Genomic DNA, 16766 nt, shown 5'->3' with positions numbered 1-16766 from the left:
GTTGGAACCATAAAGATTTTCAGAGGAATTTAAAGTTTGTTGTTTTAAGTTGTTAAAGAAGTGGCCAGATTGTGTTATGGATTGTGGAAATTGGCTGAAGGGAGCTGGTTTCTGTTGGGATTGGTTGGACACAGGCAGGGAGGGATTTTGTGGATTATGATGGTGACTGGTTATTATGGCTTATATAAAGATTGAATTAACAGGGGGTAAGGGATGAGGGATAAGGGACATCAGATCTTGTTGTTTATTCTCTCAAGAAACATAAGAGTTGCCATACTGGGACAGACTGAAGGTCTACCGGGCACTGGCACAATTGCACCTAATGCCATCAGGTTCCACAACTTGTCAAGCGCTACCCCAACGCTTTTGCAAGGCCTTGCAAGGGGACTTCAAAAGGGAATCTACGATGGGAGTAGAGAATTCTAACTTATACCCATATTTGAAAACATCTAAGATGCACTGATCCAATGTGATTTTGGCCCAGTTTTAAATAATCAGCTGATCATCCTCAGTGAAAAGTGGACTTGCCCTCATCATTGTGAAGTATGGGGAACTGGTTGAGGAAAGGAAGCGTGCAGGAGGCAGAAACAAAGAAATATTGGATGCATGGTCAGAAGGAAGTGCAACCAAAGACTCATAAAATCACTAGCCAACAAAGGTAGGAAAAAATATTTTATTTTCAATTTTGTAGGTTGCTGAGGAGCCGCAGTAGCACGGAAAGTATGCCAAGACTTTAAAGTTAAGGGAGCATAGGCAAAAGAAATAAGGAACTTCAGTCTCCCTCCCTGCCATGTCTGGTCTCCCTTCTCCTGCAGCATTAGCTTCGTTGAGGCTGGTTGAGCTTTTCTGTAATCTTCTTTCTTGAAATAGGGGAGGTAAGAATAGGGAAGTGGGGTGGGGGAAGGGAAATGGAGGGGGAGGGAATGCTGCTGTGGCTGCTGCACAGGGAAGTGGTGGGAGAGAAATGCTGCTGCATAGGAGGCAGGGAGAAAGACAGATAGATAGAAAGAAAAGAAGACACAGGGGCACGGAGAGACACAGAAAGACAGACAGACAAAGGGGGCCAGGGAGAGACAGACAGCGGGAGGGAGAGAGAGACAGAAATAAAGACACACAGACATATATTCTAGCACCTGTTAATGTGCTAAAATACTAGTATATATATATATATAAAACTTATAGCATTTTAGAAGAGTTAGTGTGAATGTGAACACCCATGTGCAAACTACATGCTATTGATGACATGTGCATAGTTACAGCTGACTCAGTGTCATTTACATATGTGCACAACAACCAGAATATAGGCATATAAATGTTTATTTATGCCCATATCTGGTGACTAATCTATTGGCATCCAATTTACAGAATTACCCCCTATATGTTTTATTGTGCTCACCTTCAGCAAATACGATCATGTTTCCCCACTCCTGTCCAAACTTCACTAGCTTCCAGTAATTTCCAGGGTTCACTTTAAATGCGCCTGCCTAGCTTTTAAGATCCTACACGGCATCCTCCCTCTCCTAATTCCACTATCTTGGAACTCCTTGAGTCCTGATTCCACCAGATCCACCCAAAAACTTAAACTATCCTTCCCCATGTTAAAAGGTATCCTCTATGCGGGAAAATTAGGGAAATCTCTCTTCTTCAAAATCACTGAGCTTTGGAATAACCTTACTGCCCTACTACGGAATCTGGGCTCCTTCCAACTATTCTGAAAGTACCTGAAAACTAGGCTATTCACAAAAATGTAATGCTCTTTTCCCCCCTATACTCAACCTCCAACCCCATTATGGTGTTCCTTCCTTACATTAAGCTCTTGTAAACCGCGCTGAGCTCCATAATTATAGAGAGGATGCGGTATATAAACTTAAGATTTAATTTAGTTTAGTTATTTTTCCAAAGTGACTTATGTGCCTTTTCAGAGACCATTCAAAAGATTATATAGCCAGCCAATAAAAGGCCATGTGCACCTGTTCTATGTGTTTGAGGAGAGGATTTTGGAGAACGTTTTGATATTATAATCAGCCACCCAAAACATATGTATATGCCCCCGAGGTCACCCGCAGACTCTGCACTGTGGACTGGCTACTTTTTCTTTTTCAAGCTCTTTTTTTCTTTCCTATTATTTCTCATTCCAGGCACTAAGCTTACCTCTCCCAGCTTCTTGCATTATCCCTCTAGACATTATCTCCCTTTACCCACATCTCCTCCCTCCAGGCACTCTCTTTCTCCATATCCTCTACCCAACAGACATCGCAGTTCCCTTTTTTCCTCCATCCCTGGATGTGTTGAACATAGGCAAAGATTTAAAGCAGCTTTTTTTTTCCTCCATCCTGCTTACTATAGGGCAGCTCTAGTCAAACTAAAGATGAGTCTTCATGGCACCACCCCCTTTTTTCAATTTTGGGCTGCCTTGTGTGTGCAGGCAAGTAGGGTAAAAGCAGCTGAACCAGGTGTGAAGGTAACATTGTGACCATTGAAGAAGCTAGTTGGAGGTAGTAATGCCCGATTCAGGGAAATATTTTTGATTCAATCTATTAAATTGATTTTTTGATTCAATTCACTTTTCCTGCCTAATCGGGCATTTTTTTTAAAAAACAGCCTGGCAGGTTTATTTTTGTAGCTTCTTTACCCACCCCACCTCCATTTGCCCTCTCCAATCCCATGCCGGTGCTGTGGTGTAAACAAAACAGACTTTCTCTCTCTGTTAAGTCCTAGCTCACGCTCACTAATACCAGCTCTGGCAGGATACACATTTCAAATCTGACATTGTAATCACAAAAAAGAAAATTATTTTTTCTACCTTTTGTTGTTTGGTCATCTTATTATTCAAATCATGTTGGGTCCCAGGCTCTGGTTTCTGTTTTTCCTCTGTTAACTCGCTCACCAGGGTCTCCTGCCCATTTGATGTTTTCTTCATTCCTTGTGCTCATCATTCATATTTCATTTCTGTAACTTCCCTTCCACTGCCATATCCAACATTTCTGTTTCTTTACCACTGTCTACCTTCTCTTTCTCTCTCACTCTCCTTGCCCTGTGTCCTGGGCAAAAACCTCTCTATTCTCCTCCATGCAGCACTTTTCCTTTCCTCCCCTCCATTATCATGTGCAACATTTCTTTCTCTCTCCTCATGCACTATTTCTCCCTGCCCTCCACACAAAATTAACAAATTCTGCAAGTTTATTTGTCAAAATTTAAACAATATATTTGCTAATTATCATCTATATTGCATTTAAAACAGTTAAAATGAAATGGTTTTCTACCTTTGTTGTCTGGATGTTTTATTTTTCCATCATGTTGATTCCAGTTTCTTTTTTCTGCTTTCCTGTTGTCTGCTAATTCTCCTTCAAGTGGTTGCTATCCATTTGTCTTTTCTACTATCTCCTGTCTATTCCCTCACTACACCTGCCTCAGACATATTGATCATTCCTTTTTAGCTCTTTTCTGCCTCTTTTTTACCCTTCTCCTCTTTTTCACTTTTCAGCTACCTATTAAATTTCCATCTTCTCTCCCATTTCGCATCTCATTCCTTCCTCAGCCCTCAATTCCCTGTCATATTCAATGTACCTCCATTAACATATTTCTACCCTCTGTTATATCTATCCATTTCCTTGACACCCTCTCCTCCCCCTGGGTTCTACCTTTCTCAGCATCTTCCTTCCTCCACCCTTATAGCATGACATCTCCTTCTCTCTTCCCTTCTGCACTATTCTCCATGGTCCAGCATTTCTCCCACTCTCTTCCCTCACTCCTATTTCCAGGCATCTCTCCATTCTGCTCCTGGATCTGACACCTTCCTCATTCTCCCCTTCCACCTCCTGTGTGCGTCTCTCTCTCTCTCCCTTTTATCTAACACCTCTCTCTCTCCCTTCTTTGTACACTATGTCAAAACTCTCACTTCCTTCCCTCCATTATGTGCAATTTCATCATCTCCCCTCACTATGCATGTCTTTCTCTCTTCCCCCGTACCACCATCTTTCCTTCCTCTCCCCCTCTCCTCCCCTTGTGCCACCATCTTTCCTTCCTCTCCCCCTCCCCTCCCCCTGTGCCACCATCTTTCCTTCCTCTCCCCTCCCCTCATGCCACTATCTTTCCTTCCTCTCCCACTCCCCTCCCCCCCTGTGCCACCAGTTTTCCTTCCTCTCAGCCTCCCCTCCCCCTTTGCCACCAGCTTTCCTTCCTCTCCTGTACGTCAAGGTTTCACATGCTGCCTGCCGCTAACCCAAAAGTCCCCCCTCTGCCATGGAGCGACTTCCGGGTCAGCGGCAGGCAGTGTGAGGGAACTGCTGCCAATACCGTGAGACAGCCGGCGTAGTGAGATTCTGCACGGGGAATAGGAATTCCATCTCTCCCTCCCATCTGCCAATGTAGCACTTGACGATCAACACCCTCCCTCCCCCTGTGAGACCTCAACGTTTGGACCTTCTAAATCAACACCAGCATTGAACAGGCTGCTCGAAGTTTGCCTGCTAGGGCTTCCTTCTACCGCATCAATGATGTAATCAGCGACGTGGCAATATCCCAGCAGGAAGGCCAGGAGCAGGTTGTTCATCGCTGCTGCCGTTGCTTTAGGAGACCCGGAGGAGACTCAGAACTCACTGAATTGGTGAGTCCGATTTTTTTAAGGAAACTAATTGATTTGAATTGATTCACCGAAGTGAATCAGTGAATCGATTTGAATTGATGAATCGGGCAGCACTAATTAGAGGTAATGCCTATGCACAAGTAGACATCAGCTGCTATGGCATACAGATCTGGCCTTTTCCAGTGTTAATTTGTGAATGAGAGAGTTCCAAAAGCAAGACTGATAGGTTGAATTATTCGACAGGCATAAGGCATTCAACTAATCAGAAACTGCTTTGGCACTAATGCATATGATGGTACTTCACCATTGAAGGATTTGAAGGGACTTGCTTCATCTAAGGGGCAGTTGCCATGCCTATCTCCTTTAACCATGGTCCTTCTACCAGGGAACGCCTATGACACTTCTAATATCAGCTCACTCAGTCTAAAGCCTGGCACTAAACTATAGTCCAAAGCTGTATGTGTATACAAAATTAGAATTTATTTTCAGCATTTTATTTTGAAGAAGAAACGAGACCTGCATACTTGACCAAGTTATAGGAAAAGGGAATAAAATAACCAGAGAAAAATTGAAATCACTCACATTTGAAGTGAATACTGCTCCCTGCCCACTCTCTAGCATCTGCTCCAACTCTTCATCAGTCATAGAGGAGCCCGCTACAACATGGGGGAACAAAAGATCATTCAATTCATAGGTTACACTGAACATGTAACTCTAAATCCATTCACCTGAAAACCAGGGCACGGGATGAAAAGGAAGGGATGGAAACCAGAGGGAGAGAAAGAAATTGGAGAAGAGTGAAGAAAAATGTGAAGAGGATGAAATGGGTAAAAGCCCAACTTACTAATTCGCAGCTGTCGCTGTATTCGGTCCACATTCTGGTCACGATAATGCAACTGTGCAGTATTACACTTATCCATCACCTCCATAAATTGCTGACAGAGTATCCCATGCTGAGAGAGACAAAAAAAAAATATTGCTGGAGAGAGATATCCAATAGTATGAGATCCTGCCTTTCTGTGCATAACACGTAAGACATACAGTACCGAGATTATGATCCATGCGGGGAGAGAGATATAGAAAGAGAAGACCAAGATTTCATAATATGAGACATACAAATTGCTAAGACCCCGTGCTGAGAGAGAATGCAAGCTTTCCAGTGAAAAGGAGGGAGGACAATGGAAGGAATTTTTCTACTCAACATAAACTGTGAAATTATAACATTCATGAAAAATAGTAAAAATGTAGCATTAGAGACACCCTATGGACAGAGAAATTTCTAATAAAGAAATATAATGAAACTAAATGGATCTCCTTTATTCTATATAATTAGTTTTGAAACAATCTGGCAGGCATTTTCTGTTTTTCAGAAACATCCCCTTACAACCATGCTGAAGGATCAACTATGAGGAACACAGACCAGAAAATCCTAAACTAGTAATGAGGGGAATTTTCTCTAGCTGAGCCTGCTTTACAAGGACTATAAAAGAAGCATCAAAACTCATTTCATCCTTTTATTTATTTTAAAAATTTCTTTCCCGTCTATTACCTAAGCGGATTACAGTAGAAAACTACACATTCAAAATATACTGTGCTGAGACAATGGTGACCAGAAAAACCGTAATGAACATCAGGTCCAGAAGAAATAACATCCTATGGAGGTGCAAAGGGAGCCTCATCAAGGCTCTGTAAAACAATGGTAAGGGTCCACAAAGAGAAAGGAAGACGCAAGGAAGGACATGAATGAAGCAGTCCACTCATACACCTGGTCAGATCTGAAAGAGCAGTAAGCGAACTAGCTCCTCTGCGCATTCAAAAACACACAAAGCCCGCAACCTGAACTTTCAGGGAGGCCACTGCCAGACTTCTGACTAAACCCTCCTGAAGGAAAACCAGAACTACCTAACTGGGAGCCTGCTCGGCTCCACCTAATTCCTAGCACTCTCCTGTGAGAAAAGCCTATCAGGCTTTGGCAGAAAAAGCCAAAATAGAGGGTCCTTCAAGTGCAAAAGAGTTGAGATAACTGCCTTCAAATAACTGCTCAAGGCTGAGCGCTAAAGCCATGCCGTAAGACCAATCTACAGCTGTCCGGCGGATGACCAGACCAACTAGAGGCACCAGAGGAAACATCATACAGGAACCTGTGAGCCCACCGCTTGTGCAGTCGCTGCACATGCCTGGCCTGTTGCTGCGTGGGGGAAACAGGGAGAAATCCCAGGCTCCGAGATCGACTTGCATTGCCTTTGCGATCTACTGGTAGATCGCAATCGATGTTTTGGGCACCCCTGTATTAGACTAATTTATCTATGTATGATGGAGCTATCTCCAAATCGATTTATACAGGGTAAATTACATACAAAAGCAATCATGCAAGCAAGGGGATGCTGAAGGAACAAGAACTACCTGACGAGTTGAACAGCAGACAACCCAACCCATACCTGTTCAGGGGTATCATTTTGCACAAGACTTGCTGAAAACAATGGACAAAGAATTTGCACACTGAATCTTGTCAAAAAAGTAATCCACCAACCGATATGCTATGGACTCTTCAGAAATACATATATGGAAAGCAATCCAAAATCCACAGAGATTCCTCCAAAATATCAGAGTTCATCATTATAGGTTTAAACAACTTTCAGCTCGATTTTAGCCTGTCCTTAGCACTAAAGGGAAGATTAGGTTCTTACCTCGATAATTTTTTGAACTGGTGTGTTATCGAACCATTGGTCCATCAAGCCAGTAGCCCGTTCTCACGGTGGCCAATCCAGGTCACTAGTACCTGGCCAAAACCCAAGGAATAGCAATATTCCATGCTACCAACCCTGGGCAAGCACACTCAAAGTGGTTTACATACAGGTAGTTCAAGCATTATCCCTAGCTGTCCTGGTGGGCTCACAATCTATCTAATGTACCTGGGCAGTGTAGGATTAAGTGACTTACCCAGGGTCACAAGGAGCAGTACAGGGTTTGAACCCACAAACTCAGGGTGCTGAGGCTGTAGCTCTAACCACCATGCTACACGCTCCTTTTAAGAGGAGCAGTAAGGAAGTGGCTTATGGGGTACTCCCTGACTAAACCATTTTTGCTCTGATCTGCAACAAGTTAAAGTCTTGAACCAATGGGACTTATCAAAGAAGTACCCCGAGTCTAGGGCAGGGCAAATGAGCTTGCTGTGGGTACAAAGGACCCAAAAGTGTAATCCTTTTTGTGCTGCCACCTCCACTCTTTAGAAGTTCATTAAAGTATGAATGATGGACTATGCAGTCACTCTACAAATTTCCTTGGGTGACATTGCCTGGGACTCTGCCCATAAAGCCGCCACACCCCTCTTAAAGCGTGCTCTCAAAGCGATTGGTGGTAGTTTACCACACCCAATATAAGCTGAAACAATCCATGAATCCATCTTGAACTAGAAGCCTTACAGGTTGTCATTCCCTGACAGCTAGGGCTCATTAGCACAAAAATGATCTGAGAGTCAACAATCATTTGTCACCTTTAGGTAACAGAAAAGAACTCTCCTAACATCCAGCAATACCAAAACTGTCTTCTCCCTTTTTTTATATTATGTGAACCCATGGGAAGGAACTTGGATAGTCGGACTGCCTGATTTATGTGAAAGTCTAAGACAACTTTGGCAGAATGAAGGACCGTGCAGAGGGAGACCCCTGCCTCCATAATCCTTAGGCAGTATCTCCGCACGACAGAGCTTGTAGCTCCAAAACCCTTCCTACTACAGCAACAGCTATTAGAAAAAAAAGTCTTAATGGTAAGATCTATCAGAGAGGCCTCTCGTCAAAAGCTCATACAGCACAGTTACTTACCGTAACAGGTGTTATCCAGGGACAGCAGGCATATATTCTCACATGTGGGTGACGTCATCCACGGAGCCCCAGCGCGGACAGCTTTTCAAGCAAACTTGAATGAAGTTTCAAGTTTGCTATGCTGCACCACGCATGTGCATGCCTTCTTGCCCACTAGAGGGCGCATCCCCACCTCGTGGTCCTCAGTTCCATAGCCAGCAAAGAAGCCATCCCCGGGGAGGAGGGCGGGTTGTGAGAATATATGCCTGCTGTCCCTGGATAACACCTGTTACGGTAAGTAACTGTGCTTTATCCCAGGACAAGCAGGCATGATATTCTCACATGTGGGTGACCTCCAAGCCAACTAAAAAAGGGCAGGTAGGAGGATGGCAATTTAGGAAAACAGGTTACGTAAAACCGACTGGCCAAACCGGCCGTCGCTTCTGGACAACGAATCCAGACAGTAGTGGGAGGTGAAAGTATGAACCGAAGACCAAGTGGCAGCCTTGCAGATATCCTCCACCGGAGTAGACCGGAGGAACGCCACAGAAGCTGCCATCGCTCGGACCTTATGTCCCGTGACCCAACCATGAAGCTCGAGACCAGCCTGAGCGTAGCAAAAAGAAATACAAGCAGCAACCAGTTGGACAAGGTGCGCTTGGAAACAGGACGTCCCAACCGATTAGGATCAAAGGACAAAAATAAGCTTCTGGACAACGAATCCAGACAGTAGTGGGAGGTGAAAGTATGAACCGAAGACCAAGTGGCAGCCTTGCAGATATCCTCCACCGGAGTAGACCGGAGGAACGCCACAGAAGCTGCCATCGCTCGGACCTTATGTCCCGTGACCCAACCATGAAGCTCGAGACCAGCCTGAGCGTAGCAAAAAGAAATACAAGCAGCAACCAGTTGGACAAGGTGCGCTTGGAAACAGGACGTCCCAACCGATTAGGATCAAAGGACAAAAATAATTGAGGAACCTTCCGATGAGACTTAGTGCGTTGAAGATAAAAAGCCAACGCTCTCTTACAGTCAAGCGTGAGAAGCGCCGCTTCCCCAGGATGAGAGTGGGGCTTCAGAAAAAACACCGGAAGAACAATGGACTGATTGAGGTGGAAATCAGACACAACCTTAGGTAAAAATTTAGGATGGGTGCGAAGAACCACCTTGTCATGATGGAACACAGTAAAGGGCGGGTCCGCAACCAAAGCCTGCAGCTCGCTAATCCGACGAGCGGACGTGAGCGCAAGCAAGAAGATCACCTTCCAAGTGAGAAACTTAAGAAGAGATTTGTCAATAGGCTCGAAGGGAGGCTTCATCAGTTGAGCCAAAACCACATTAAGATCCCAAACTACAGGAGGAGGTTTCAGAGGAGGATTAACATTCACTAGACCCCTCATGAAACGAATCACCAGAGGATGAAGAGAGAGAGAGCGACCCTCGAGATGCCGATGGAAAGCAGCAATAGCACTAAGATGCACCCTAATGGAAGTCGTCTTCAGCCCAGACTTGGACAAATGCAATAAATATTCCAGAACCGAAGACACCGGAACCGAACTCGGATCCAGATGGTTCGAGGAACACCAGTAAGAAAATCTGGTCCACTTCTGGGAATAACAAAGCTGAGTCGAGACCTTACGCGAGGCCTCCAGAACCTCCCTCACAGACTGAGAAACCTGTGAAGTCAAGGGGAAAGGAACCAAGCCGTCAGATGTAAAGACTGAAGATTGGGATGTAACAGCGACCCCCGACTCTGAGACAGCAGAGAGGGAAAAACAGGCAGAAGCAGAGGCTCCCTGACACTGAGTTGAAGGAGCAGGGAGAACCAGTGCTGACAAGGCCAACGAGGCGCAATGAGAATCATAGTGGCTCCGGACGACTTGAGATGAACCAACGTCCTCAAGATCAGAGGGAAAGGAGGAAACGCATAAAGGAACTCCCTCCCCAGTCGAGAAGAAAGGCATCAGCCTCGAGACGGTCCGAGGAGTACATCCGAGAACAATAAAGGGGCAGTTTGTGAGTCTCCGGGGAGGCAAACAGATCCACCTGAGGAGTCCCCCAGTGGTCGAAGACCTTGTGCAGAACTCGGGAGTTTAGCGACCACTCGTGCGGCTGGAGAAGACGACTGAGTTTGTCGGCCAGACAATTCTTCTCTCCCTGAATGTAAACCGCACGCAGGAAGATGTTCTGGGAGACCGCCCATTCCCAAAGGCGCAGGGCTTCCCGGCATAGGGACCAAGAGCCTGTTCCCCCTTGTTTGTTCACATAATACATGGCCACCTGGTTGTCCGTCTGCACGAGGACTACCTGATCGTGTAGCAGGTGGCAGAACGCTCGAGCAGCCAGAAAAATGGCACGAAGCTCCAACACATTGATGTGACAAAGACGGTCCTCCGCTGACCATAGACCTTGAGTCCGCAGACCGTCGAGATGAGCCCCCCACGCGTACTCTGAAGAGTCCGTGGTCAGGACCTTGCGATGCGGAGGGACGAGAAAGAGCAAACCCCCGGAAAGATTGGAAGAGTTGGTCCACCAACGGAGCGATCGTCTCAAGGAAGGAGTCACTGTTATAGGGGAGGAGACTGGGTCCCGATCCTGATGCCACTGGGAGGCCAAGGTCCACTGAGGAAGCCTCAGGTGCAAACGGGCGAACGGAGTGACATGGACCGTCAACGCCATGTGGCCTAGCAGAACCATCAGGCGCTGTGCCGAAACTGAGGGCAGGAGCGAAACCTGGCGACTCAATCGAAGCAGGGCCTCCAACCGTGGCGGGGGGAGGAACGAACGGAGGCGAACCGTGTCCAGCACGGCCCCGATAAACTGAAGGGATTGAGCCGGGCACAACTGAGACTTGGGGAAGTTCACTTCGAATCCCAGACGTTGAAGGAAGGTGATAGTCTGTCGGGTCGCTGAAATAACCCCTTCCTTGGAGGACGCCTTGATCAGCCAATCGTCCAGGTAGGGAAAGACCTGAAACCCCCGAGATCTCAGGGCTGCCGCGACCACCACCATACACTTCGTGAAGACTCGAGGGGACGAAGCCAGCCCAAAGGGGAGGACCCGATACTGGAGATTCAACCCCCCCACCTGAAACCTGAGGAACTTGCGGAAGGCGGGATGCACCGGAACATGAGTATATGCCTCCTTCAGGTCCAGGGAGCACATCCAGTCCCCCGACTCTAACAGAGGGTACAGGACTGGAAGGGACAACATACGGAACTTCTCCTGGACAAGGAACTTGTTGAGCCTCCGGAGGTCCAGAATGGGGCGCAAGTCCCCTGTCTTCTTCGGGACCAAAAAGTAACGGGAGTAAAACCCCCGTCCCCTTTGGTTCGGGGGCACCGGCTCCACCGCCCGAAGGCTCAACAAGGACCTGGCTTCCGACAGGAGAAGAGGAAGCTGGTCTCGACAGCCCAGAGAAGCCCCCGGCGGATGTTCTGGCGGCGTGGCTAGGAAGTTCAGCGAGTAACCCTCGGAGATGATCCGGAGCACCCAAGCGTCCGACGTGATCTCGGCCCAGACTGGAAAAAAGGCCTGCAATCGGCCCCTGATGGGAAGGGGGTCCTTCGACAGAGCGGAGGGGGCCCACCCCCATCCGCGCATCACGTCAAAAAGACGGAGCCGGTTTAGACGCCCCTTGCGCCTGAGGCTTTGGTTGGGACGCTCTGCCCTGCTGAGGGGGACGCCGGGGCGGAGGCCTCGAGAAAGCCGGCGTTGATTTCTGCGGGTACCGCCGCGGAGGAGGTCTAAACGGCTTCTGCGGCGGGGCCCGGGGTTTAGGACGGACCAATGAGGCGATAGAGCGCTCATGTTCAGACAAGCGTTTGGTTGCCGCCTCCAAGGACTCATCAAACAACTCTGAGCCAACACATGGAAGATTGGCCAGATGTTCTTGCAAGTTCGGGTCCATATCCAGGGTACGGAGCCATGCGAGGCGGCGCATCGCCACCGCAAAGGCGGATAAACGAGAGGCCAACTCAAACGCGTCATAAACTGCATGAAAAAGGTAGAGACGCAGCTGAGACAAATTGGCCATAAAGGCACCAAAGCCCCCCTTATGGGAATCTGGCATGACCCCATAATACCGGGGCAACGCCTTCACCATCTGCCTTAAATAGGACGAGAAGGTGAATGCGTAATTAAGGACCCTGGCAGCCATCATTGAATTGGAATAGAGGCGACGACCAAACTTGTCCAGGGTCCGTCCCTCCCGCCCGGGTGAAACCGCAGCAGAGACCCTAGAAGGCTGGGACTTCTTCAACGCCGACTCCACCAGTAACGACTGGTGGGACAGCTGTGCTTTATCGAAGCCCTTGCAAGGGACTGTGCGGTACTTACACTCCATCTTCGATGGAACCGCTGTGACTGTAAGAGGGGAGTCCAAGTTCCTCAGGAAGGTCTGGTGGAGAACCTTATTGAGAGGGAGCCGAGGAGTCTCTCTGGGGGGAGAGGGCAAATCCTGCTCCTCCAAAAATTCCTTCGTGTATTGAGAACCTGACCCCAGATCAAGGTCCAAAGCCCTCCCCATATCAAGCACAAATCTAGAAAAGGAGGAGGGCTTCGAAGGCGGAGAGGGAGATCGAGAAGCCCGCGTCACCAAGAAGGAAGGAGAAGCCTCACGGGAGTAACGAGGTTCCTTACCCGTGCCAGACCCCGAACCCCAAGAAGCCGCACCGAGCGACCTCGACGGAGTCGGGGACCACCCATGCCCCGAGGAACCCCTGCGGGAAGTCCCCGGGGTATGGGGCACCGAGGCACGCCCCTTCCGTCTCGGCGAAGAGTCCCTCGAACACTCAACCTCGGAGGAACGGAAAAGCCTCGGATTATCGAGGCGGAACTCGGAGACCCGCAGGGTCTCCGCTCCGGTCGGCGAGGAGCGACCGCGTCGTCGAGGAGAGGCCCATTGACGTTTGGGCTTCCTCGACCGACGCTTCGCCCGAGGCCGACCCGAGGGCGAGGAGCCCCGGGAGGACCTCGACGAGGACGAAGAGGAAGAGATCCTTCGAACCCTCCGCACCTTGTCCCGAGGCCGCACGCTCCGCTCAGGCTGGTCAACCGAGGTCGAGGGCAAGGTCGGGGCCGAGGCCGAAGCCCCCCCGGGGGCTGAAGTCGAGGGCACCGAGACCGAGGCTGCCGAAGCCGGGACAGACGGGACATAAGTTGGCTGGAGGTGCGCGAGGGCACCGGACAGCTCCGAGGCAATGAGCGCACGGAGTAAGTCCTGAAAGACGGGAACCCCCATCATAGCCGGCAGATCCTGGGCCGGCGGGTGCTCCCTCGAGGGCGACCTCAGTCTCGAGTATTCCCGCGGGGCACCCGACTTCGACGCTCGGGGCGGGGCCGAGGACGACCCACCCGTCCCCGTCGAGGAGCCCGAGGATGGCTTCTTCGAGGCTGGAACAGAAGAAGGAAGTGAGGACTTACCCTTCGTCGACTTCGGGGTCGAGGACACAGGCTTCGACGAAGCGGGCTCTCGGGGCGAGGTCGAGGGAGTCGAGGCCGAGGTCAAGGCTGGGGCCGAAGCCGAAGCCGACGTCGAGGCCTTCCCCACCGCGGGGTCCACAGCAAAGAGCTCCGCCATACGAGCGCGACGGCAGCAGAGAGCCCTCTGCTGAAAAGTAGAACACCGAGTGCAGGAGTCGGTCGGGTGCTCAGGACCCAGACAAAGTAAGCACCACCGGTGGGGATCGGTGATCGAAAGGAGCCGATCGCACCGGGTGCACTTTTTAAAGCCCGTCAAGGGACGGGACATGGACACAAAAAACGGCCGGGAACGAACGAGGTCCCGCGGCCGCGGCTACCGGGACCCCCCGGAAAATCTTTTTTTTTTTTTTTTTTTCGACGAAAACTGATACACAAACAAATAAAAAAACAAATTAAGCACAGCGACCGAGAAAGAAACACTCAGCCGCGGTGTCAGAAGGCAAAATCGAAGAGAGCACAATTTCCACAGGGCTTCTGGCTCCGCGGAAAAAACTGAACTGAGGACCACGAGGTGGGGATGCGCCCTCTAGTGGGCAAGAAGGCATGCACATGCGTGGTGCAGCATAGCAAACTTGAAACTTAATTCAAGTTTGCTTGAAAAGCTGTCCGCGCTGGGGCTCCGTGAATGACGTCACCCACATGTGAGAATATCATGCCTGCTTGTCCTGGGATAAAGAGCCTTACTGAGGGTCTACAAAAACAGGTTAAGATTTCACATTGGCTATGGCAGAGGAGGATGCAACTGCAATGCTCCTTTCAAAAACCTGGAGATATCTGAATCTTTTCTACTCGAGTTCTAAAATACAAGAGTCCTGCCACTTGTACTTAGGGTTTGGCCGCTGGCTCCCTCGTTGGCACCGTGCTGGAGAAATGGTAGGACCACAGACATTGGAGCCTTCACTAACTCCACATTTTCCTTAGCACACCAGCGCTGAAACAGCTTCCAAGCCTTAATATAGGCTGCAACGGTCGCCGGTTTGTTAGATCCAAGGAGGAAAGCTATAACTTCCTCTGAGTAGCCCTTTTGTGCTATGGCTGCGTGCTCCATAGACATGCTGTAAGCCCAAAGCTTTCCAGATCCTCCAGAGCAACTGGACCCAGTGAGAATATTGTCGGATGCAGTGGGAGGTTGAGATACTTGTCCCTCCGTAAACGAACCAGATCCACGTACCACAGCCAAACTGGGGCAACCAGGATTACAAATACCAGATGGTTCATTATTCTTCTAATCATCCAGCCCGCCATGGGGGGGAGGGGGGAAGGAGGAGAGGAGAGAGAAATGTACAACAGCCCTTTGCCACTGCTGTACTAGAGCATCCAAGCCAGCACTTCTGGGCTCAAATCTTCAGCTGAAGAAACAAGAGACTTTTTTTGTTGACTGCTGATGCCATCAAATCAAATATCGGACGTCCCTATCAAAGCACAATGCTATCAAAGGCCCTCTGAGCTAGGAACTACTCCCAATGGTCTACGGTCTGCTGCCTGAGAAAGCCAGCCTGCACATTGTCCACTCTGGATATAAGCACTGCCAATAAAGTTTGCAGGCAGGCTACTGCCCAGCAAAATAATAACCAGGCCTTCAGTTTCAACGGTGCGCTCTTGGTGCCTCCCTGTTGCTACTATTTGGGTTTTTGCCAGGTACTTGAGACCTGGATTGGCACCATGAAGACAGGATATTGGACTAGATGAACCGAGTAAGGCTATTCTTATGTTCTTATGCTCTGATCAGCCAGTCATCCAAGTACGGATGCATCTGAATGACACAGGAACAAATTTGTCCCCGGCCCCTCGAAATCTATCTCCATCTCCATCCCAAACCCTTCATGCACCGTCCTTATCTGCACAAGCCTTGAACACTTAAAATGGGACAGGACAGGATGGAGATAAATCCCACTGGAACAAATTTGTCCCTATGTCATTCTCTACCTGGATCCTCCAAGATTGAGGATTCAGGCTGGGGTATTAAGGACAATTAATCTGATCCCCATTCCTCCCAGTCTTTCACCAACTAGACCTGTGTGTCCAGCGGATGACTCTTAGGCTGAAGAAACACATTCTGAGAAGGTGAACACCCCTGTGTAATTACAGATGTGACCCCAGATGGTGCCTGCAGCCTCCGATAATTTATATAGGCTGCAAACATTAAACTCACAAAATCTGGAGTAAACCCCTGGATAGGGAGTCCTGAGGACTCCTGCAGGAACTCACCTTGTCTCATTGTGGTCCCAGAGGCGTCTATGCATCTACACTTTGTCAAATCCACCAAGTCGCTACCTGAGGGCTCTAGGGGGGTCTAGGGAGGACTTTTGACCCCCAAACTGAGCCATCTGCAAGTGGTATGCTCCACAGAACATAGAACAAGGAGGCTCCGCAGCTGGCCAGCCAAAGCTAATCTGGCATGAATCCATATTAAAACAGCCTGAGGAGTCCATCTGGAATGATTTTAAGCAAAATCAAGGTGGTTTTGAGGCAGATGGTGGCTTTTAAAATCAAATTGGAAAATCCAAGATGGTCACTGCAGCAGTATTTTAGTGACAAAAAACAGCCTGGGAGAGCTAAATAAAGGCACAGAAAATTCAACAAAGGGGGTTTTGGAAGTTGGGGACCCAAATATCAACCCCAGAAACCTCTAAAACTTCAATTTGTAGATCACCCTGATATCTTCCATAGACTACTATAGTCTGCACTCACTGTTATACTGGTGTTGCACCTGCTTCAGCTCAAATTGCAGCTGGACAATGGAGAAGGCAGCTACCACAACAAGCATGATATTCCACTGCAAATATTTGTTTCTTCGGGCTATCAGTCAGATCCAGAGATTCGAGACCCCCACAGCTCCTCACATATGCAGCCAGCACCTGCTAAAACCCTCATGACTTGTCATGGGACTAAAGCTG

General features: G+C 48.7%; 1 protein-coding gene across 1 annotated transcript in view; it reads right to left on the bottom strand.

Annotated features, from left to right (window-relative positions):
- STX4 (syntaxin 4) overlaps positions 1-16766 on the bottom strand; it is a 74568-nt gene that overhangs the window by 32447 nt on the left and 25355 nt on the right. The window contains exons 6-7 of the mRNA XM_033944245.1: positions 5430-5538; positions 5168-5241 (exon numbers count right to left, since the gene is read on the bottom strand). Of these exons, the coding sequence (XP_033800136.1) occupies positions 5168-5241; positions 5430-5538 (183 nt within the window). The remainder of the gene's footprint in view (positions 1-5167; positions 5242-5429; positions 5539-16766) is intronic.

The sequence above is a fragment of the Geotrypetes seraphini genome, chromosome 5, assembly GCF_902459505.1.
Source record: "Geotrypetes seraphini chromosome 5, aGeoSer1.1, whole genome shotgun sequence".
Taxonomy (NCBI): Eukaryota; Metazoa; Chordata; class Amphibia; order Gymnophiona; family Dermophiidae; genus Geotrypetes; species Geotrypetes seraphini.
The sequence above is the reverse complement of the archived record's forward strand: the minus strand, read 5'-3'. Positions and strand labels throughout refer to the sequence as shown.